This window comes from Dermacentor variabilis, chromosome 1, assembly GCF_050947875.1.
Source record: "Dermacentor variabilis isolate Ectoservices chromosome 1, ASM5094787v1, whole genome shotgun sequence".
NCBI classification, from domain to species: domain Eukaryota; kingdom Metazoa; phylum Arthropoda; class Arachnida; order Ixodida; family Ixodidae; genus Dermacentor; species Dermacentor variabilis.
The window spans coordinates 107,158,729-107,180,958 of record NC_134568.1 but is presented as its reverse complement, the minus strand read 5'-3'; the positions used below and the strand labels follow the sequence as shown (position 1 = coordinate 107,180,958).

At 47.1% G+C, this 22,230-nt stretch overlaps 1 protein-coding gene across 4 annotated transcripts in view; it reads right to left on the bottom strand.

Moving 5' to 3' along the window:
- Positions 1-4,248, bottom strand: part of Vav (Vav guanine nucleotide exchange factor) — a 312,152-nt gene extending 307,904 nt beyond the window's left edge. For all 4 annotated transcript variants that reach the window (XM_075692551.1, XM_075692576.1, XM_075692567.1 and 1 more), the window contains exon 1: positions 3,817-4,248. In XM_075692551.1, the coding sequence (XP_075548666.1) occupies positions 3,817-4,026 (210 nt within the window). In that variant the 5' untranslated portion in view covers positions 4,027-4,248. The remainder of the gene's footprint in view (positions 1-3,816) is intronic.
- Between the last annotated feature and the right edge of the window lie 17,982 nt (positions 4,249-22,230).

Genomic DNA, 22,230 nt, shown 5'->3' with positions numbered 1-22,230 from the left:
GTTATAGGGCCCCTTGTTCCCTTGTCATGCTATTTAACATTATATTCGTCTTCTGCAGATATTCTTCAACCTCACTCTTACACTTTTTCGTTTAAGGTCCTCAATAATTTGTTGTAATTCGCCCCCAGTGTTGCTGAACTTTTTTTAATGAATTATAGTCGAATAACTATGTTTCAAAAATTAATCTTATGTCTCACATTGCTAATTAGGCTGTTCAGGTGCTTAAGATCCTTAATACACATTTAGCATAAATCCTTATACTAACAAAAGCTTCGAAATATCCGCACTGTAAAAGAATTAACATCCTTAAAATTGAAAACGGGTGTAAATGTGTCTATAACTCACACCCTCAGGGTGTGATTTATATAACTGACACCCTAAGGGTGTGAGTTATAGACACATTTACAGTTTTCTTCACTTTTAAGGGTGTAAATTTTTTTACAGTGCCCTTCAAAAGTTAGCGGTGAAGTAAATGCTTTCGCGTAGTACAGAACTCACCAGCGTGAAGAGGGTTTTGAGGAAAAGCAGTACGCACAATGTCAATGTACTTATTTTGCAGCAAATCATCGCCGACGGCTATAGCACGAGGCTTTCCTGCACATATAGACATATCATGAACACCAGCTGTTTTTCTGAAGGTATATATATAGCTACCACACGGAGAGTTCATTATGTTATAGCTATACGGTACGGAACGCCTGCCCTTTCTCCAAATAAAGAATTTTCATCCATATTTTGTCTACCTCGTGCAACGTACTGCGCATTATTTATTGTCCGCCACCGTTTATGATTTGCTGTCGCAAAAAAAGAAAGAGAAGCTAATTGCTGTGTTGACTGCGTTTTATTTATTTTCGTTTTCCCGAAACTGGCGGAATTTGCGTCTTCAAGTGATTTCAGGGACGTCGCATCAATGATTCATGGTTAATTTCTGTGCACTTTGCGGTTATTCCACGTGCGCCTAAGCCTCGCAACATACCGGCAAAGTGGGCTGTTGGGATTGTGCACCAGTCCAGTATTAATAATCTCTCAGCTGTAGGGAAACGCTCAACAACGAAATAACAGGAAATGATAGAAGTGCATCTGATTAAAAAGCGCGGTACCAACCTCGAAAGCGCCACGTCTGATTGCAAAGTCTTCGCTTTATTTGGTCGCAGTTGGCTGGCTCGGGGAAGGTTGCGCGTGCGCGTGCCTCCCGCCCTTTGATACAGGCGCTACTTATCCTCGACTTGTTGAAAGCGTATATGGGGGCTTACAATAAACTCTAAGCTGTATCCCGGCGGGCTGCCCAGTATGCTTACTCCAATTTGTTGTCAATAAGCTTGTACTATCTCTATAACTAACTTTCAAGGCAACACAACGGGGCTTCATACGAGCAAACAATGGCCATCATGAGCAGTATTTCTCTGTACCACTCCATTCTCCCACCTCCCAGGCAAGGAAGGAAGGAAGCAAGCAAGCATGCCCGCACAGAGAGACAAAGATTGTGAAGTTAACAACGCCGCAAACAAAAAAAGTGGGATTTATTAAGCGCGGCGTTTCGGGGCCAAATCGGCTCGTTTCTCGGAGGTTAAACAAAAGATGGAGGTATCGCAGTTTATAGAATACTCTTCATAACAGAAGCCCAGGTTTCACTTACGCGGGGGTAAACTTACTTTTCTGGTATGGTTGGAAGGTCTAGAAGGCCGGGTGCTAGGCGGTGTAAATGAAGAAGACAGGAGGCTATTGTTGTACGGTCGCCTGTTGGTTTCTCTTTTGTCGTAGTGCACAGGCCAGGGGGAGATAGCCCTTCGAAGGACTGTTGTTGTTTGGTGAGCAATATGACTACAGCAACAGCGCATTTTTCGGGTGTTGGTCTTTGTACAAGTTGTTGGCACCTTCTGAATGCTAACGCAGTGGCGGCACTGCGCACTTGAGAGGAGCTTTAGAGAGAGGGTTCCCGACTTACTTCTTGTGTTGCCCGATTCTATAGGTTAAATTTTTTTCGCTCGCAGTGTAAGTCGCCGGACAGCTGTAACATGAGATCTTTCTCGTTGAATACCACTTGCTCGTTCGAGACGTTATTAACATAATAATGTTCAGTTTACATAGCTACACAGGGAGGGGGAATAGAGAGCGAAAGCGGGATAGTAGAGGCTAGACTTGAAATGTTCATAAGAACTTACTCGGAGTCAGTTTCAGCAAACTGGCTGAACGGAAGAGCAAAATAGCGACACCGACGTTTATCCGAACGCATCCGAACGCATGGCGCTTACAGATAAACGTGTAAAATTTGCAATAACATCTCGTGGACACAGAAGAGGGACTGTGTGAGCAGCATTAAGCAAAACACTAACGCCATAGGCTCGTCAATGACGAATGCAAGAGCACGGGTGTACGGGAGCAAGTCGGGCTCTGTAAGGCAGCTTCAGACGCTCCAGCCACCTCTTGCGCCTCCGTGCCTCCGCCACCCATGCCCTTGGGAATGAAAGAATACAGCGGCGGCCTGATCGGTGCCAGCAAAATGTTGGAGACTTGCCAGAATACCGTATAAAATGTGCAGCGGTCGCCGCACGAATCAAGCGCAAGCATCTTAGACAACACTATTGAGCCACGCGCTGTACATGAGAGTGTCTTGTTGCGTGCGATTTTACTGCTTTGTGTTACAAAAAAAAAAAATTAAATATACATAAGTGCCTCAGTTTTCTTGTGCGACGTTTATATTTCTTCACTGTGTTGCTACACGTGTTTCAAATGCAATTGGCGATTGGAACGGTGCAGTGGCAGGTTCCCGATCAACTTCTGAATAGCGCGGCATCTTTAATATGAACCGATACGCATGAACACGGATATCCCTGCATTTCAGCCCTGTCGGTATGCGGCAAATGCAGAAGCGGGTACTGAACCCAGGACTCTCTGCTCGGCAACTGAGCACCGCGGAAAGTCGTTCACGTGCATGCCAGTACTGTTATGAGCTACACCGGAAACGTTGATATAACGAAACAAGAGACAAATTTTATAAAGTGGGGAAAGCTAGCTGAATAGAGGATGGGAGGCCGCCTATCGTTAGCTCCTCTTGTGGGGATGGAGCATTCAACGCAGGGTTTGCGCACCCACTCCATCACCCGAGGAAAAAAAACAAAAAAAAAAGATATATAAGACAACACTAGGCACAGCGGTTGGCAGCGATATGAAAACCGCAATCTTTAGCAGAATAGCATGCGATGAGCAGCTTCCAAATTCAACTCCTCGTTGGCAGCAGCCTGTCGGTCGGAAGAGCTTGAGGTAAACATCCGGCGCCTTGTCAAGCGCAATTCCAATAAGCGCTGTAAGTATACTATATTGCTCAGCCAAAGTAAACCGGACTCTATTGCAAGAACTTGAAGTTTTAAATAAAAAGAAAAGCAAGAATTCAAGGCACGGAAGCGTGGCCCGGAGTTCACGGGACCGTAAATCTATCTTGACACCACAACGGCCACGCAGTAGGAGTGCCCATTCTTCGTCTACGAAGTTAGTGCGGGGCGTTTCTTTACGATGCAAAGACGCGAAGCGATCACCAAAACCTTACATGCTCAACTTTCTGCGCCAACACAGGCGCACTACAGCTACGAAGAAAATGCGACACAACCGGCGCGATACAAATGTTAGTAAAAGTGGCGCCCCTGAAACGGCGCCGGACAACGAGGGGGAGAAGGGCACGCGCGGACCAAGGGAACGCGCGGACCCAGGGAAGGGGGCAAGCACGCACGCACACACACAGAGCGGCGCAGCGAACGGCCCCTCCAAGAAGACGACGTGCATACACGACATGAGACGGAGAAAGGCAGAACCGGGACTGACCTGCGACATCTGCGGCCGCAGGCTCATCTCTTTCAAGTCCACACATCCCGGCTGAAGTTTGTTGAGGAGCTGGCACAAGAGCACACCGTCCCGCAGCGTGTTGGCCAAGTCGATCAGTTGTGCGTTCACCCAAGTGACACGGTGGTCCGACGGCAGCGCTTGGCAGCGGATCAGCCAGTTAGCGCAATCGCGCCAAAGTGCGTCAGCCATGGTCCGGTATCTCGTGCAGGCCACTTGCACGCACGCGTACTTCACTTGCAGGTTATCAGGACATAAACATCAACGAGCGACAGCAGTAGGGCGCGGACATCTTCCGCCCATCCGGACGGCACTCTCGCCAGTAGGGGAAGAAAGCGCTTCTCAAAGACACCGCTGCCTCCGCTGCGGCGCGCTGCCTCACAGGACCCACCGCGGATATCCAGCGGATTGTCAAGAGCGCCCCGCCAACGTACTTGAAGACGCAAAAACTGCGCAGCAGCAGCGCCACTCCTCGCCCTGACGCAAAAATGCTCCAAGGGCGATGTCCTTGCAAAAAACCAACCTCTAGAATGCGTGGCGCCATCTCTGACCTGAGAAAGGAGTTGCAATGCGGGCTTCGCGTGATGCCGCCGCATAGGTGCGCGCAGTGCGCGCGCAACATGGCGTGCAATAACGCTCCTTCGCACTACGCTTAGCCTGCGTTTTCAAGGCGGGAGTGTTCATTAAAAAAAACATCACTCGTAAATGGACATTTGTAAGTTCAGAAGCAGCCCTGCACATAATTTCATCCTTCCATCCATGTCACTCTTTCGAAGCCCGCCCCCTCAGTCACGCCCGTGGGAAAGGGGAAGGAGAGGAAGGAGAGGGTTGCCCCCCCCCCCCCCCTGCTACGCCAATGGAACACGAAGTGCCCTATTCTGCTTGCTAAGCGAGAATGAGGCAATGGGCGTAATAAGCGCTGTTCTGTTTCAAGGATTCATACAAATTAGTGACTCTGCGCTATACTAATATTGAATCCTGAGGTGTCTCGAACAGGGTCTATGTTTCTTGACGCGCCATACATTGTCGCACCATCCATAAGCAAATGTAGTGCATCAACCAAGCAATGCGAACGCTCTAGGAAATGCTAAAAGCAGCACAGCGAAGGGCAGTCAACACTCATTTGTTCTTGTACAGTGCAATAAGCATGAACCTGTCGGGAACATGTTTATTTGATTATGTCTAAAGCACCGACCTGCAATCACATAAGATTCCTTGACATCGAGAACGGTATTTTGTGACATCCCGGGCCCGCGAAGAGGTTCCAGTGCAATATAGAGAACCGAACACTGCAGAGCGTGATGTCACATTCTGCGTCGTTCCATCTCATTACCAGTCCCTCACCAAAAGTTGTGCACCCATACGACCATTCTGCACCTCTGTACATGGCGCGTTTCGTTGGCAGCAATGCGGTGTGCCGCTACATTGTTTCATTGATGATAGCATTTACGTCGATAGTCACCGTGAGATCGCTTCTGCTGCAATTTTCTCATTTCGTGCCGCTGTCCTCGCCTAAATCGTTTCACCTCCACTAGGAGCGGAAGAAGGCCCTATCCAGTGCCGCCGTTGCAGTAGTCATTCTGATGGCTTCTACATAACTGCGACTCTCCGCTGGCTCAGTTCTATACTACTGAACACGTGGTTGCGGGTATGATTCTCGGTCGCGGAGGCCACATTTTGATTGAATGCGTAATGTAAAATTTATTTAGATTTAGAAGCACGTTATAGAATTCCAGGTAGTCGACATTAGTTTGTAGCTCTCCGTCATGGCGCCTAACATGGCACCATAGCAGCTTTGAGACGTTGAAATCCGTGAATCAGTCAGTCAGTCAGCCAGTCACATAGTGCAGTTCTAAGTGGGGGGGGGGGGGGGGCTATTCTGTAAGTGTCCACCTAGTGAACAAGTCCATTTCATCTGCTGCTGAAGTTCTGATTGGCTGGGCTGGGGTACGTGTCAGAAGGAGACAGGCACTCCCAGCCAATCAGCACTTTAGCAGCAGCCGAAATGGACCTGTCCACTTGGTGGACGCTTGCAGAATAACCTCCCCCCCCCCCCCCCCCCTGCTCTCGGTTTCACGCTCCTCCCTCCACGTTGACCTAGTTTCCTGTACAGTAATTTCTACAGCGCGGAAACATGCTAACCGGAAACGCAATTAATTTAAATGCAGATTATGAATACACATATTTCTAGAAAGAAGTACAAGGCACAGAGTTTATATGGCAAAAGTTTTCTGCTTTGAGTACTGGCTGCCTTTAATTGTACAATTAGAACATACCCCACGAAGTCAATCATTATAAAAAGTTATTTTGTGAACTATGCTTAACTAATTAGTGTATAATTATTGCACAAATCTTGATGTACGCTTCTGTTCAAAAACTTAATAAGTAAATAATACAGCTTTTCTCAAATCCCGTATTATTATCTAAGACAGTCACGGCGTCGTGGAAGATCGAGGTATTAAAAACATGGGGTACGTGCTCTCCTTTGCGCTTGTGCAGGGTATTTTGAACGTGCAATACCGCTACATAGTAAAATTTCATGCTGCTCATTAGTGAAGTTTATTTAATGCATCACGCAAACATTTTACTCACGACTTTCCTTCACTCAGTAAGCCATGCAGCGACGCAAGGTGCACGTAATGACGCTATTCCCAGAATTGCTTCGCGGTCCGCAGTTTTGTGAGAATTTAAAAACAAAATTCGGCTTCTACTTCTGAAAGGCAAATTATGAACCTGAAAGCTTCTGCTGCTCGGCCATTATGGGTCCCAATAAACGCACCTGGGCGCCCGCAGTTCGTCTGGTATGTCGAGTGACTTGTTTGGATTTCGCAAGAGTCTTCAGAATGAAGGCATACCAGACGCTTGTTCATACATTACAAATCTATATGCGAGTTATTACGGCATCTCGACCGTGTAATTTCGTCGTCTTCTTATACATTTTATTTAATTTGGGCCAGCTAAGGGAAAGTATTTCTTTGATTTGAAAGCGACGGCAGATAACGATGCCTTTGCTCGATCGGCGAGCACGAAGTGCATTCTGAAAGCGTGGCCAGATATAAATGCTACATTCTGTTTACGCGCGGAAGTTCATTTGTGCGATCAGCAGTGGCGTTGCCTCATAAACAAAGTCAAGGATTATTTCAGACACTTAGAGTATTCCTCGCACAATATTGAAATAGTAGGGGTAGGCGAATATTCGAAATTTCGAATACGAATAAAATATTAGACTGCAACTATTCGTATTCATTTGGAAAATAAAGCATTCGGTATTTTCGAATATTGAAGCAAACCAAATATGTCGCAAAAAGAAAAGGAAAAAAAATAACGACTGTTAAAGCCTGGGGCTCTATAACATGAAACTATTCGAAACTTTTCTATTCCAATCCTGCAATCGGCCCTCCGCGACTGGCCAAAAACTTTTTGGACCACCCCCACTTCCACTGTCTGTCACGAAAACCGCGAAAGCTCCCCATCTGATATGACGTGTACACACTGATTATGCATGATTTCACCGAAGAAAAGAAAAATAGTTATTTCTCATTCGACGCCTTTTCGCCATCAGCCTTCGGGCTATATTGGTCAAAAGTTTTCGGGCTGCACCCACTTCACCTGCCTGTCACGCGACGTCACAAAACCGCAAGAACTTACCGCGTCAAAGTGACATGTACGCGTTAAAGCTGTATTAATATGCCTAACAAAACTGAATTTTCTTCTGAATAGCCGCAGGCTGCCCCGTTCCGAAAGGAATAAAAGATGGGTGCCGCCGATCGCTCAGGCATTGGCTACTCGCACCTGCAGGAGAGCATGCCTTTATTTGCGTACAATAAAACTTTTTACGTGACCGTGGAACGTTTTCGAGCACTTTCAGCACGTTTGCGACCTTGCTCTGCCAACACTTCTTTGCTGAGGATCCGTTTTAGCGTCATTCTTAAGCTTCCATTGCATGCCGCCGCGATTTTCGACCAGCCACCGAAAGCTAAGTAAGGGAAAGCGGAGCAATTGCTGACGCAGGCACCACCCTCTTCATCCGGTTACCGATTTTCAGTGCAGTGGCTCGGCCCCATCGAATCCCTCTACACTTTAGCGTGCTCCTCGCCTCTTCTCAGCCAATTAGATAAGACAAGCCGCTCAGTGTAGGCAATGTTTTTCGTTTTTCAAGCAAACAAAAGTGACCTCATATGAACGAGGAGAGCGTTTGATTGGTCTGTTCAGACAACCCTGCGGGTAACTGCCCGATGCTTGCGTCGGCGGTTGCGCGAATTTGACGTCAGGAGATCGGCATAAAAACATATTGGAATAGTGTTACGGTATAGGGCCCCCGGTTACTGTTCTTCGTCGGTGAAACAACGTATCGCAAACTATCAAATGTGATACAACGACAAAAGTTTTGCGAAGCAATGTTGAAACAAAATGGGTAATGCAAGCTTTCTTTATATCTTCGCAGGAGAAGCCTACATGACACCCTGTGATTTTTGCTTGTAGTCCGTCATTTAGTGTTTTTGGCCTGGTAGTCAGTAGCAGTTTTATCTTTCACGCTACAAAAGGGGATGTTTTCCTTGCAACGGATAATATTAGATGGGTCTACGGCACACAAGTCATTCAGCAGCTTCTTTTTCTCCACAACTTCGGATCTTTTTTTCGGCACCCGCTTAGCGTTTTCGGACAGTTAGTCATACAGCAGTCATTAATTCTTGGAAAGCTTGTTTGCAATTAGACTCCAAAGATGTTGAGAAGCGACTCGTGCGGTTTATTTATGACAATTAGTAACATTGTGTTTGAAACTGACCCTAATGCTCCCTGATCGGTAGTTGTCTTTATTTCACTAGTCGCTTACAAGCGTGGTACCTAATCATATCGAAAGAAACATTCTTGCTCTAAATATATGCGTCTGCGCTTGATTATTCGATATTTAATTGCACATTTGATGCTTACTAAACATATTCCATTCGTATTCGAAAAAGTTGGTATTCGCCCACCTGTAATCCCTAGTGGTGAGCTCCTACATATATCAGCGTGTACGCGGATTGTATCTGCATCTCAACTTTTGGGGCAACGCGTACACAGATGCCTGGTCGACTGCAACGAGATGCGACTTGTGCATTTAAGCACCTACACCGTCAGGGGATCCAGCTGGCAACAGCGATGTGTGCTGCAGTTGCCTACAAACGGTAAGTCATCTACCACTACACAATCACTTTCAACGAATATGCAATTCCCTACTTGACCCTGGATAGGTTACTGGGTGCTGTCACTGGCTGTGGTATATATGTCCTGGTCCTGGCATCGCAATGTTAAAATCACGAATCACTGGTCTCGGACACGTCCTACGTTACGTTGCATGGCATGTCATGGGGCCCATGCAAACGCTGCCTACATCAACTGTACGGTACTTTTTTTTCTAGGCTGCATGCATTATACTGTAACTAGGATTCTGAGTTTTTGAGTTGAATCCGAATAAAAAGCTGCGCTATTTTTTGTTTCAGTATTTGCTTTTAACCACAAAGAGTTAGTGAAAGAAAATTTACTACAGACCTAAAACGGCGATCGGTGCGCAGCTGCGAGCCAACATGACCTCCGACGCAAGGAGCCTTGCAATGTCAAAGTCACGTAGGCCTGTTGCCCACGCAATAGTTATTTGTTTTCCCCTACTTGCGTCCGTTTTGCCTGCCGCTTTGGCGAAAACGAGGCTACGGACAGGAAGCTGGGCAGCATCGGCCCGCGCCCTTGAAGTCTTCGCGCTACGGCCACTGCGGTTGACGAATTATGCAAGTTCACTTGGGATAATGCATGATCGCATCTTCCGAGCCTTTTCTTCTGTTTTATTCATTGGAAACTGTGTTATTCGTTGGAAATAATGCGTCTGCGTAATGTTCCAAATAAAGCCTCAGTGTATTTGTGATAGAATATCAACTGCACTCACTCGTAAGTCCTGCATAGTCACATCGTCGAGTGACTTTGTGCCTTTGCTAGAATGGTTGTCGAAAACTTAGTTATTTTATGTCCTGCGTGTGTGGAAGAAGCAGTGCTTGCCCTGATACAGCCCATTTTAGCTTCAACAATATTAATAAACAAGATATTCCCCGAAAAAGAAAAAAAGGCAAGATTGAGGCGAAATATTATCTACCGAAAAAAAAGACAGTAAATGTTCATCAGCAAAAACATATCTAGGCACACACAAAAAAAGAGTTTTTCGGTGGAAATTAAAACCGAAAGAAATGCACCGAATTTTGGAAAAATGAAAAAGAAATCGAAACCGCTGAATCTTAGTCATAATATTCCAGTTCTATCAACTTGAGCTGTACTTGCTTACGCACATAGGAAGGCCTGCAAGCGATATGACGATGCATACCTCGTCGCACGTCGACCGTTGGTACACTTGAGGAATACCGCGCGTCTCCGATATCTCTGTATCTCTCATATGAACCTCTGCGAGCATTCTTGTGGCTACTTACTCGATATATGACTTTATGTACAGCTGTATTTCATACTACCTCACCGATTGGTCAATATACATGACCACAAAAGACGGCTACCCAACTTCGCACAGAGCGCATCATGGAATACCCCTGGGCGGTGTATTAAGCCATACTATATTCAACATTTCTCTCACTGGCCTGCACGGAGAAATGAACTTTACTGAGGCATTGACTCGGGCTGGTTGGTATGTCACACTGTCAACATGGTCTGTCATTGTCTGTCCCTGTCTTTTTAGCGCTTTTGTTCCCAGCATGCATCGAGAAGGGCACTCGCGAATCGGTTAAAATTTCCTTACATGCAGGTGACATTACATATGGAGCTGTCGCCACGACCGACATTTTCTACACGCAAGCTTTCAGAAAACCATCAACTTTATTGAGGCGTTTCTACTGGCACGAGGTCTGATGACGCCACCAGGTATGTGTGCCGCTATAGCCTTCACTAAGCGAATTATGGCGCGCAACACGCTAGGCTAATGGTTGCGCAATCTCTTATTCAGTATGTGTCAAGTCAGTGTCTGGGTGTGACATACGACAGATTGATTGTACACATCTATAGTTGGAAAATTAAAGAAAAAAAATCGGATTATACGCGAGCATCTTCCGTATGCTCTCAAGCGACGCTGGTGTTTACTCCGGCTGGACTGTGAACTATTTTTGCAACTGAAGATTCTTAGACTATGGCCGCATTGATGGCACAGAAAGACACGAAGGCGTTATTGCAGTACCTCAAGTCGACAGGTCTTGGTGACCGTTTGTAGACTCAGCGCGAATTTCAAATGTGTGCAAAATTTCTCTCTCTCTCTCTCTCCTTTCTTCTCATCCCTATATCCCCTTCACCCAGTGCAGGATACCAAACAGGACGTGCGTCTGGTTAACCTTCCTCTCTTTCCTCTATTCTATTTCTCTCTCTCTCTCTCTCTGGTGGCTGCTCCGTGATGCCTACTACGCATGTATACGGCACCTTTCGAAGGTTTTCGGCGATACAGCCTTCCGGTACAACAAGGACTTTACCAATCCAACATAAAAGAGCTTACTGGCACGCAAGCAAAAGCCCTGAGGGTGCGCCTAGGTCTACTGATAAACGAGTCGAGTATCGGAACCCTTGCGTAGAACCATATGTGGTCGACGCGGTGACGCATGCAGGAGCTGTGCTTTCACAATGGTTGAACCAATAAATTGAACCTTGAAAATAGTTGTCTACATGTTTGGTGCAAGGAGTCTGCCAAACGTTCACGCAGTGAGTCCGCGAACAAATGGGAGAGAATGTAGCTGCCCTGGTCTTCTCACTTTCTCCACTCGAAATTCGAGTACGAGTCGGGCTGCTATGTGAAAAGGAAGAATTTTATGCGTGCGCTTTTTGCGCAACCCATTTTAAGCCCTTATCTAAATCGAGATCGACGAACAGATGGAACAAAAGTTCATCATCAAATTTCTTGTGGAGTTGGACAAGTATGGAACAGAAATTCAGCTCTCTTGCAAAAAGCCTATGTAAAGGATGTCGTAAAGGAAAAAAAAACTATGTTGAAGTGCGTTCAGCAATTTTGGTAAAGCCATGAAGACTCCAAGGGGACGACGCTGCATCAAGACGCTCCTTCACCAGCTGCGAATATGAAAGCATCGCTTATGGGCGTTCTCTTGTGCTCAGTGACCTCCGAATGACCTTTAGAATGGGACAAGAAGCACCTGGTTTGAGAAAGTCGTTAGTTCACCGTATTTTGACTGAATATTTGGAAACGAAAAAGGTTTGCGCCAAGATAGCACCAAAACTATTTACTTCTGAGCAAAAGTTGCGACGAAAAGAAGCGTGCATTGATTGAAAAACTTCAGGCGACAGCGATGAATTCTTACAAAAACGTCATCATCAGCGTCAAAACTTGGATTTACGAATGCGAAAAAAGAAAGATGAGCTAAGGTAAAAGAGGGCGGAAGGGCAAAGCAAAAATCAAAGTCGTGTTGATCGCGTTTTATGAATGCCATGAAATTGGGCACACACGAATTCGCACGTGAAAATCAAACCGTCAATGCAGCTTTGTAGGGGGAAGCCACCGCCTACTGCCTATCCTTACCATCACTTTTAATCAGGGTGTCCAACAGAAAAAAAAAATATAACGGTTCGGGTTGGGTTCGGGTTCATCGCGCATCGATTTCGTTTCGGTACAGTTCCGGCCAAGGAAAATCAGAAAGCCACAGTTTCGCCCGACAGGTGAAGCACTGATTGCGATAGCAAATTTTAGACAGCTATACAAAGTAAAGTTAGTCGTTTTGTCAGTTGCATATACTGCTGTAAGCATGCACTTACTAACTAAATTAAGAAGCACGTTGTCACACGCACACAGGCAAATAACATCTCACTCGATAGCAGACGGGTACTCGCTGTCAGAACTCAGGCGTGATGAAGAGCGGCAGCATTCGTATTACCTCTCGCTTCAACGCGAACTTGGCGCGAGAACACAGTGCACACGAAGCCATCAGCTATCTCCAGTCGGCTAGCCTTGGATCCTATTGCGAAACTGCCTCCTAGATAGGACGCGCGCGGCCGCGCTCAGCCGCAGCAGCTGGAGTGGAAGAGGAGGGAGAGAGGAAGAAGAGGAGTGCACTCCTGACTAAGCAGCGGTGATTTTGATGCCACCGCTTTTGTCACGCCGGTTTTGGCAATGGAAATTTCGGTCCAAGTAGCATGACGTCATAAACCAGAGCGCCCAGTCCTCCTATCTATGGGATGCGTTGATCAAGCCACCGTCTTCATCGGCTCACCATATAGCTAGCTTTCGCTCGCACCTGCACTTAAAGAAACCGACAACCGCTGTTAAGAACGGCCAGCTGCAGTGCAAGTTTGACAGCCAGTTACGCCAGCGGTGGTAACCTCATCTTGGAATGCCGCCGCCAACCTTTAGCCCCATCGCCGTTGCGAGTGAAGGAGTTCGACGAAGCAGGCTTTGTGCTGAAACCGCCAACCTCTAGCCGTTCCGAGTGAAGGAGTTCTACGAAGCCCCTCTGACGTCGGCTCCGGACCTTTACACCTCTGTGTATGTGCGGCACGTGTATGACAGCTCTCATCCTCCAAAAGGGCTGGTCTACGGTGACGTCGAACGATGACTGGACGAACGTTTCCGTCCGCTTGGAATCAAGGGGGGGGGGGGGGACCAAGTGCTTATAAGCAGCGTTTGCGGGGTGCTAGAGGGTGCTCGTCGTGGTGAGCTGAGTGCTCGTTGTCATGCTCGAAATGTACTCGTGAGCTGTGTGCTCGTAAGCTGTTTGCTGTATGTTAGTCTTGCGGGCTCCATATGGGAGTCACGCGAGACTGTCGATGTATGTCTTGTCTAAGATGTAAATAATGTAAATAAATCCTGTTCACCGAGTTCCTCTCTACGACCTTCAACTCCTTCAAATGGTGGCAGCGGCGAGATCGTCCGACGACTCCTACATAGGTTGACAGCGGTGGGATCGTCCGACAAATCTAATACCGCTCAGAGCATGAATCGAGATAGCTCCGCTGATGGAATGATTTCCTATCATAGTGGCTGAAACAAGCCATGTTTTTCTCATTAAACGTGGATTTATATTTTTAAATCATCACTAAACGGTCGCGAAAAATGACCTTTGGCGCCCCACACGGCAGAAACATGGAGCTGCATAAGAAGTCCACTACGTGACCTACTAGTGTACGTGATCTCTGGTCTTTCTATTAGTATTGAAATGCAGTATACTTCTTATTATTATAAGTGTTTCCTGACTTACAATGTGCAGATAAACCTTCGTTTATTATGAGCAGAAAAGTGGCGCTGCCTTCGCCTTCGTTTTTGATGAGTTGGCTTGGCTCGTCTATCGACAGAAGAACGATGACGGGGGCCAGCCGATCATGACGTAGGCGTGTATACTTGAGCAAAAACGTGGTACAAATATAAGAAATGTCTGTACAACAACGCCAACTTATTGCGCCAGCTTTTTATTTTCAAAAGTGGTTGAAAAGGTCAAAATGTAGGTGGTTAACCACAGTTACACTCACTCCTGTGAAAGCAGAACGACGGAGGGCTTCCACAGTTTGCGAGGCGGGCTATCGATATCGCTCTCGCTTCTTAGAGTTGCTGGAGGAGGGACTCTTACTTTTTTTAGAGGCTGCACAGATCGAAAAATTCTGCTTACCAAATATCCACGCGCTTTTGTAAGTAACCGCTGCAGATGTAAACACTACCGAGGGTGACCTTTGCGTTGGGCCATTAAAGACTAGGTCCTTAAATATCAGTTGTCAGTCCATTTAAGACGCGCGGCCGCAGTGTTACAGCACTTGGACTTTACGCGGAACATCATGACGACGCTTGCGGCCACGGCTGAAATTCGTCAGGAGTGTCCGTATAATTGCTATCGCCATAATTTATAGCGGTTCGCCAATCGGTTTGCGATAGTTAACCTTATCTTGCCCTGTGGCGACATGCTACACTGTGCTATCTATCGACTTGTGCACGTGGCGCATGCTCAATAGTTGTTAGGAGGTGGCAGAAACGAGCTCTCTGGCACATGGGAGGCAAAAATCAATGCTTCTACATAAACATCAATCAAGTTTATTTTTTGTACAGCTACAGCTGTCCTACACATACAATTTAGAGGACGCTTAAGCTTCGCCTTTAAGAGTGGAACGCGACAGCATTCAAAGATACCTGATTGCTTCTCACGCTTCCCGGTAACTGCAGATTATGTAACCGTAATGTTTACCAGGAAACGCCAGCGGCGAACGCTACGCACGAAGGTGAGCGGGCTAGTTTCCTGGCAGAAACGCGGCCTCTTGTGTCGGTCGCGGATGCGCGGAGGCGAGCGCCATCTGCTGATGTGGATGGTGTTGTTGCAAGTAACCGAGCGCAGCGCGCCGCCCTGTGAATGGTAGAAATGCTGGAAAAGGGGTCTATGTTTGATTGTGTGGTACAGCGTGAAGCAGGGACAAGGGACTCGAGGAAGAAACGAGGACAAGCGCTGTACCACACAATCTAAGATGGAAAACCAACTAGCCCAAACCACCACACTTCCAAATTTACGTTTGAGTTCCCGCGTAACGAAATTATGCTTTCTGTTATATATTCAAATCACAATCCAACGCTATCATGTCTGTAGGTTGTGTTTAGGTTGTACTTTAGGATTTTTCTGACGCATCTTACTTTGAGGAAGCCACTTAGTTCAGTAACGTCTCTGCGCCACGCGGAGGGCCTGCGCGGTTGTGGTTCGGAATGATTTTCCGGCAAAATACATCCGACGCAAGGCGCCGACACCTGGAACTGGTTTTTCGCAAGACGGGGCCCTCAACGCTATTGCATTAAAAACGGTTATCTCAGGCAGTGTGAAAAAAAGTTAATTTATAGGGTTTTACGCGCCGAAACCATTTTCTGATTATGAGGTACGCCGAAGTGGGAGATTAGGGAAATTTTTACCCCCTAGGGTTCTTTAACGTGCGCCTAAATCTAAGTACACGGTTGTTTTCGCATTTTGCCCCCTCGAAATGGGGCCGTCGTGGCCGGGATTCGATCCCGCGACCTCCTGCTTAGCAGCCTAACGCCACAGCCACTAAGCAACCACGGCGGGTGTTAGGCAATGTCGCAAGAGTGTGCGACACGTGGTGCAGCGCCTCGACGCGTTCACCCTTTCCCTCCCTGTTTCTCGCGTTTATGTTTATTGTCATTGTACAGGCAAAATATTAAATATTTAGTGGGATGTTCGAAGAGCTAAACTTTCAAATTGAATCGAACACGAATAATAAAAAAAAACATGACTGTTGAATACAAAATTGAACATCGAATATTTCTAATTTCTGAAAAAGTGAAATAAAATAGTTCGCCGATTGCGTTCTACAACGAAAGGCTTGTCTACATTATTTCATGCATGTACACCGTGATATAGCACAACCACATCATACGCGATAACAATGAGAGTAATGAAAAATGTAAAATGTCAACCAATGTTGACGCTAAAGAAGACAAGGTCGACGTTTAATGGTCCTTCAAATGATTCGATGATTAAAAGCTGATTTTGTATGTCTCTATTCTGTCTCTTCTTTATTTAAATGGGCGCGTTGAACGTATACCCCGCACCAGCACGGTGATCAGCTGTTGCCCCAGCGCATGCGCACAAGGGCGCGGCGCGGGTGAGTGCGTTTTGACTGCGGTGCTTGAACTGCATATTGATTAGACTGTAGGTATGACTTGCTGTTGAATTGATATTGCGTAATTACTCATCTCTTCATTAAAGATCATAATTCCCTATTTCTCTCTGTTAAACATAGGATAGGAATAAACTTTATTTGTCCAACGGCTATTGATGTTGGTGCCCGGGGCTAGGCTGCCAGGGGTCCATCGCACGACGAAAATCTTTCGAGATCTTCGGCAACGGCCCTGGCCCGCTGGACGGCCCACTCGTGGTCTTCGGGTGCCTCGCTGAGAAGGGCGGTTTGCCATCTCTCAGCGAGACGCCCCGCTTCAGAGGGTTCTGGTGTTGTATTCCCCCATCCTCTTTGTCCTTGTTCCACGTGGCGTTGGCATTCCCAAAGCACATAGGCCATATCGGCCCGTTCGTGCTCGCACCACGGGCAGCCCGGCGACGGGTGCAGCGCGGGCCACAGGCGGTGCAGGTGGTAGGGGTTGGTGAAAGTGCCCGTCTGCAACCGTCTCAGGTCGACCGCCTGGGACCTGTCTAGGCGCCCGTGGGGTTGTGGATATTTTCTTCGTTCTTTCCTGTAGTGACCAAGCACCTCTCTGTACATTGCCGGAAACTCCTTGACATCGCAGTCGGCGTCCGCGTGATCCCCAGCTCCGTCCGCCGCGATTTGTGTTGTATTGGTAACGACAGCGTCCGCGCCAGACGGGGTGGCAGCCGCCGTCGCCGTCACTCCTCCACTGGGGTCCCGCACAACAACGGCAGCGGCTGCCCTCTGGGTGACCGCGTCGCGGCGGGTAAGCTGCCTCGCGACGAGGTGGGCGCGCTCGTTGTGGTTGGGTGGAGTGTCGTTGCGTCTTCGGCCGTTAGCATTGTTGGTGTCATTATTGTCGTGGCTGTTGTTGTTGTTACTGCCAAGCTCCCCGACGTGCGCGGGGAACCACTTGAGGGACTTGCTTGTAATCGCGCCGGATCCGAAGTCCTCGGCCCGGGCGTTGAGCATGCGCGCCACATCCGCGGACACCCAACCTTTGGTGTAATTCCAAATCGCTGATTTGGAGTCGCTGATGATCAGGTTATACATAAACATAAGGTCTAGATTGGTTGCTTTGTTGCCACACATATTCGCAAGTGTCTGTAAATCTCTTACATTGTCCGCCAGTAGCAGCATGACATCCGCATACATCAGTCCAGGGACCTTCTGTTTCACCCTTTGCGCATTACGAATGTAATATAAACCAAACCATAATTCACTGTTATCCGGTTGTCTTTACAAGCCCTTACATAAAGCGTGAGCAACAGTGGATACAGAGGACATCCTTGCTTCAGTCCTCGATGAATTTTCACCACTTCGTTTCATTTCTGGCCTTCCCACACAATATGCACCCGGTTGTCCCTATATATCTCCTTCAGCAGCTCTACGAAATCATAATCTATTCCTTCGTGCTTGAGAATATCTCAACATTCCTCGTCTACATTCTCGTAGGCTTTCTTAATATCTAGAAATGTTATCCATAAAGGTCTATCTTGAGCTATAATATCTCTATGGACTGAGGTCTGAACCTATTCTGTAGCTCCACCAGTAAATAATTTTACACCACCCACTTCGACAGTTGTAATTTTATGGCTTGCATTGCCATTCTAAACGGGGGGATCAGTTGTAAGTTTTCTGTAATTTTTGAAAATCGCCTGTTGCAGATAACATAATCCTAGTCCTTGAGTTGTATTATTCAGAGACGCGGATATTACTTGCACGAGAAACCAAAACACATTTTCAACTAATTAAATACGAATAGCCTTCTTAATGTTACTTTACGACAGATATTGCAATTCCGAATTGCAGCCGGTGAGGTTGCAAGGCGTATCTGCTTAGAATGAAATTGCAGGTCAGTATTGTTAGGGTACCTTACGCACTTTAGGAGGGAGGGATATCTATATATGTATGTACGTTTAATCTATGTATCTATATATGTATCTATAATGTATCTATGTACGTTTGCGTCTAACCGTTTTCCCACCGACTTGGGTCACTGGGTAGTCAGTGGTGGATTGGGTAGATCGGGCAGGATTGGGTAGGATTGGGTAGATCGGGCAGCTGTGCTGAGGCAATTCGAAACCAACCATCGGACCAACCTGGGTCACTGAGTATGCGGCCGCTCTTCAACGAACCTCTTTCACGCCGACGTGGGTCACTGTAGACACGGGACCGGGTAGGGACCGCTGCTCGAAGAAACTCTTCGACGCCAGCTTGGGTAACTGGGTATGTGTCATTGGGAATGTGCCTCTGTGCAGTGACGAATAAGACCTCTACAATTTCTCTGATGCTAAACGGAATCGACCCAACGTCAGTTCCTCAAGGACAGCAGCCCGACGCATTAGCAGGCTGCGGCACAGATCAACTGGGTATGAGCCGCTTTTGAATGAACGCCTTTCACGCCAGCGCTTTAGCGAATGTGCCGCTGTTGAATGAACCTCTTGTCAACTTGGGTCACTGAATATGTGCGTACCACTGGGTGTGCGGCAAGCGAGGGAGCAATTCTCAGCGTTCGCTGGCACCGGCTCGCCACGCTTCTCGTCTCGCAGACCCCGGGCGGACTTCGCGGCAGTGCCACTAGATGGCGCAGCGTGTCCACAAAGAAGCGCAATAGAGGAACCCGGTTGCTGCATGATGTGTTTCTCAGGCGCCATACATTTCGGAGGCCACGCACAGGCTTCGCGGTGGTGGCGCTAGATGACGCCGGGTGTTCTAAGGGGAGCGCGAAATAGGAGTCACGCTGAAGTACACGCCTCAAATACACCTCGTTTTGACGGTGGCAATACGTTGTGTAGCTGTATTGATTCAATGCTAACGCTTTACCGTTGACTGTCATCGTGAGATGGGTTCTGCCGCAACTTTTTTTCTTCTTTGTGCACCTGCTCCAAGCACGATGTGCGCCGCTTGGATAGACGTGTCGCGTTGCCGCCATTGCCGCGATCTCAGCGATGGCTTTTTCGAAAGTAAGCTATAGGAAAGCACTCGAGGCACCTTGATAAGAATGAGTAAAGGCGTTTGTTTCTACAACGTGCAGTTTATCATTGGAATGCGCAGATACGGATAATTTTTTGTCTACTTATCAATCATATAGTTAATCAGTGAGATTGCCTTGTCTGCACAGAGTGCGCTTCTACGCCTTAGCTTAGCTTCCACGCCTGTATAGAAGAATAGTTACTGTGTATGTAGTTAGTTTTCCTTTGCTTCAAGTAATTACTACTGGACTGGTGGTGCCTATGATACACCGAAGAATCACATCGTGTTACAGAAATTACAACTCTGAACTTCTAGTTTGCAGCAAAGGATGAAGCCAGCAGGTACTATTTTGCTCAATATTATATTCTTTATTTTCTAAATAAAATCAGCTGACGACATTGATGCTTCCAAATCATGAACAAGAACGGTTTTTGCTAAACACCACGATGATATTTCTTACATAACTGCAAGTAGCGCAGAGTCTTGCGCCTTGTTATGATCGACCAGTCAAGCCTGAGAGACATTCAGGCGTACGTTCCCATGACAAGGTAAAATACCTCGTCCCAAAAACGGCTGTTACGGTTAGCCTGGACATCAACCTGTCAATTGTGAGAAGCGTTCAAGTGGGTGTCCCGATGTCGACATAATTGCCCTATTCTCCGAAACAGCGTCACCCCTTTTATTCTCCGAGCTGGCACAAAGAGATGGACGAAGCGAAGACAAACCGAAGGGCAGGAGGTCGTCGACGACCAAATCTGACGAAAGCACTAAAATTTCCAGAGGCTCACCAAGAAGACGTCGACGATCACAAGACCACAATTAAGGGGTTATTTAAGGCCATCCTGGCCCCCGTGTTAATCAGAACCGCTCGAGACTCGGGTGAGAGTCACAACCACGTACCAATGAAGTGAATGCATTCTTTTCTACTTTTTTTCAACATCGCAATGCCCAACTTTGTCATCGTTTCCTGATTCTTGCGGTGAAGACCCACTTCACCCGTTGGAGATCGTATGAACTGGTGGCAGTGGTGGGATACTCCACCCTTCCTCCTGGCTTCAGCAGAATGGTGAGCGCCTGACTTTCTTTGAGAATTTGCCAAGTTTCAGCTCGTGTGTTTTCTAAAACTGCAAATTAGTTTCTGTACGTGCAGGCTTCTGTTGAAAGCTTCCTCACGTCACAACAGAGTAAGAAAGTCCTCGTTCGGGATATACCGTGGATTTAAGCAAATGGAGAAAGCAAGAGTTGCTATTAATTTGTGAAGAGCTGGGAATTGAGGTTGGGAAAAGTCAGAGAAAGCCGCAACTTATTGAGGCGATTGAGAAGTGCGGGGCTCTTGAAGGCGAAATTTCAAAAGAATAAGAAATAGATTAACGAGGTGAGAAAGCTGAATAAAGCGTTGCGGAAGAAAGAGAAGCTGCAGAAAGAAAGGAACGAGAGGAGCAGAGAGCTGATCAAAGGGAACCTGCAGCAAGAAAGGAACGAGAAGAACAGAGAGCTCACGAACTAAAGCTAAAGGAACTAGACGTGCAGCGGGATGTGGCCATGCCATCGGCAAATAGCATCTCATAAGTGAAAGACGTTCAGGTTTAGCAGGAGTAAAAGTAAGGAATCTTATGCCGTCGTACAAGGTAAACGATGACATGGGATTGCTTCTCCTTACTTTTGAACGAACCTGCGAGAAAAACGGGTTGGCACTAGAAAGTTGGCCACAACAGATTCTGGCTGTTCTTCCTGGCGAAGCAACCGAAATAATTGCAAGGCTGACGAGAGACGGCGCAGGTGACTATTAAAAAGTAAAAGCTGCGTTGCTAAGGAAATATCGGTTCTCAGCGGAGGCTTTCCGTCGTCGTTTTGGGGAGACATCTAGAAAGCCGGGCGAGTCTTTTCAAGATTTCGCCTATAAGTTGAAAGCCAATTTAATTGAGTGACTAAAGGAGGAAGACGCGTTCGGTTGTCACGACAAGGTTGTTGAGTTAATCTGCATGGAGCAATTCTATGGGTCCTTAAGAGAAGAGATGCGCCTGTGGATTCAAGATAGGTCGAACGAAAAGTACTTGGAACGTGCTGCTGCAGTGCTAGCGGATGAACTCGCTGCACGTCGCAAATCCGAGAAAACGCGTGCCAGGCCATTCACTAAATTCAGCAAAGAGGAAAACAGGCGCCCTATTCACCACGAAAAGGCTGGAGGAGGGACAAAAGACGTGCAAGCCCGATAATTCAAGACAGGATAACACCGTTGTAAAAGACGAAAGAAAAAGGGCAAAGACGTTTGAGGCTAGAAAAACGGTCGTCTGTTTCCGATGCCAGGGGCCTGGACGCCTTGCAGTGGGCTGTCGGAAGCCTAGAATTGTTTTTTTTTTGTTTTGTGAAAGGCGGTGATGACAACTTAACCCTCTTAAAATTCTACCTTCGCGATATAGTAGTGAATTGGATGCCGTGTAAAGTACTTAGGGACTCAGCTGCGACATTGGACATTGTCCACCCGGCGTTTGTGAAACCTGAGGATTTCACCGGGGAATATGCGTGGATCCGGCAGGTAGTCGAGAAGAATCGCATTTGCTTGCTCGATCATAGCTAGCGTGAAGAATGAAGGGCCATTTGAACTATTGCTGACTGAAGCAGCAGTATTGCCAAATCTGTCGAAACACTGTCCCTACTTATCTTCAAATCACTCGGAGGCGCTGTTCAAGAAGGGCCCTAGTTGTGGCGGCTATACGGTCCAAGCTCTTATGCGTGCCAAGGCTCGACAGATCGCGACGGAGAGAAATCATGGCA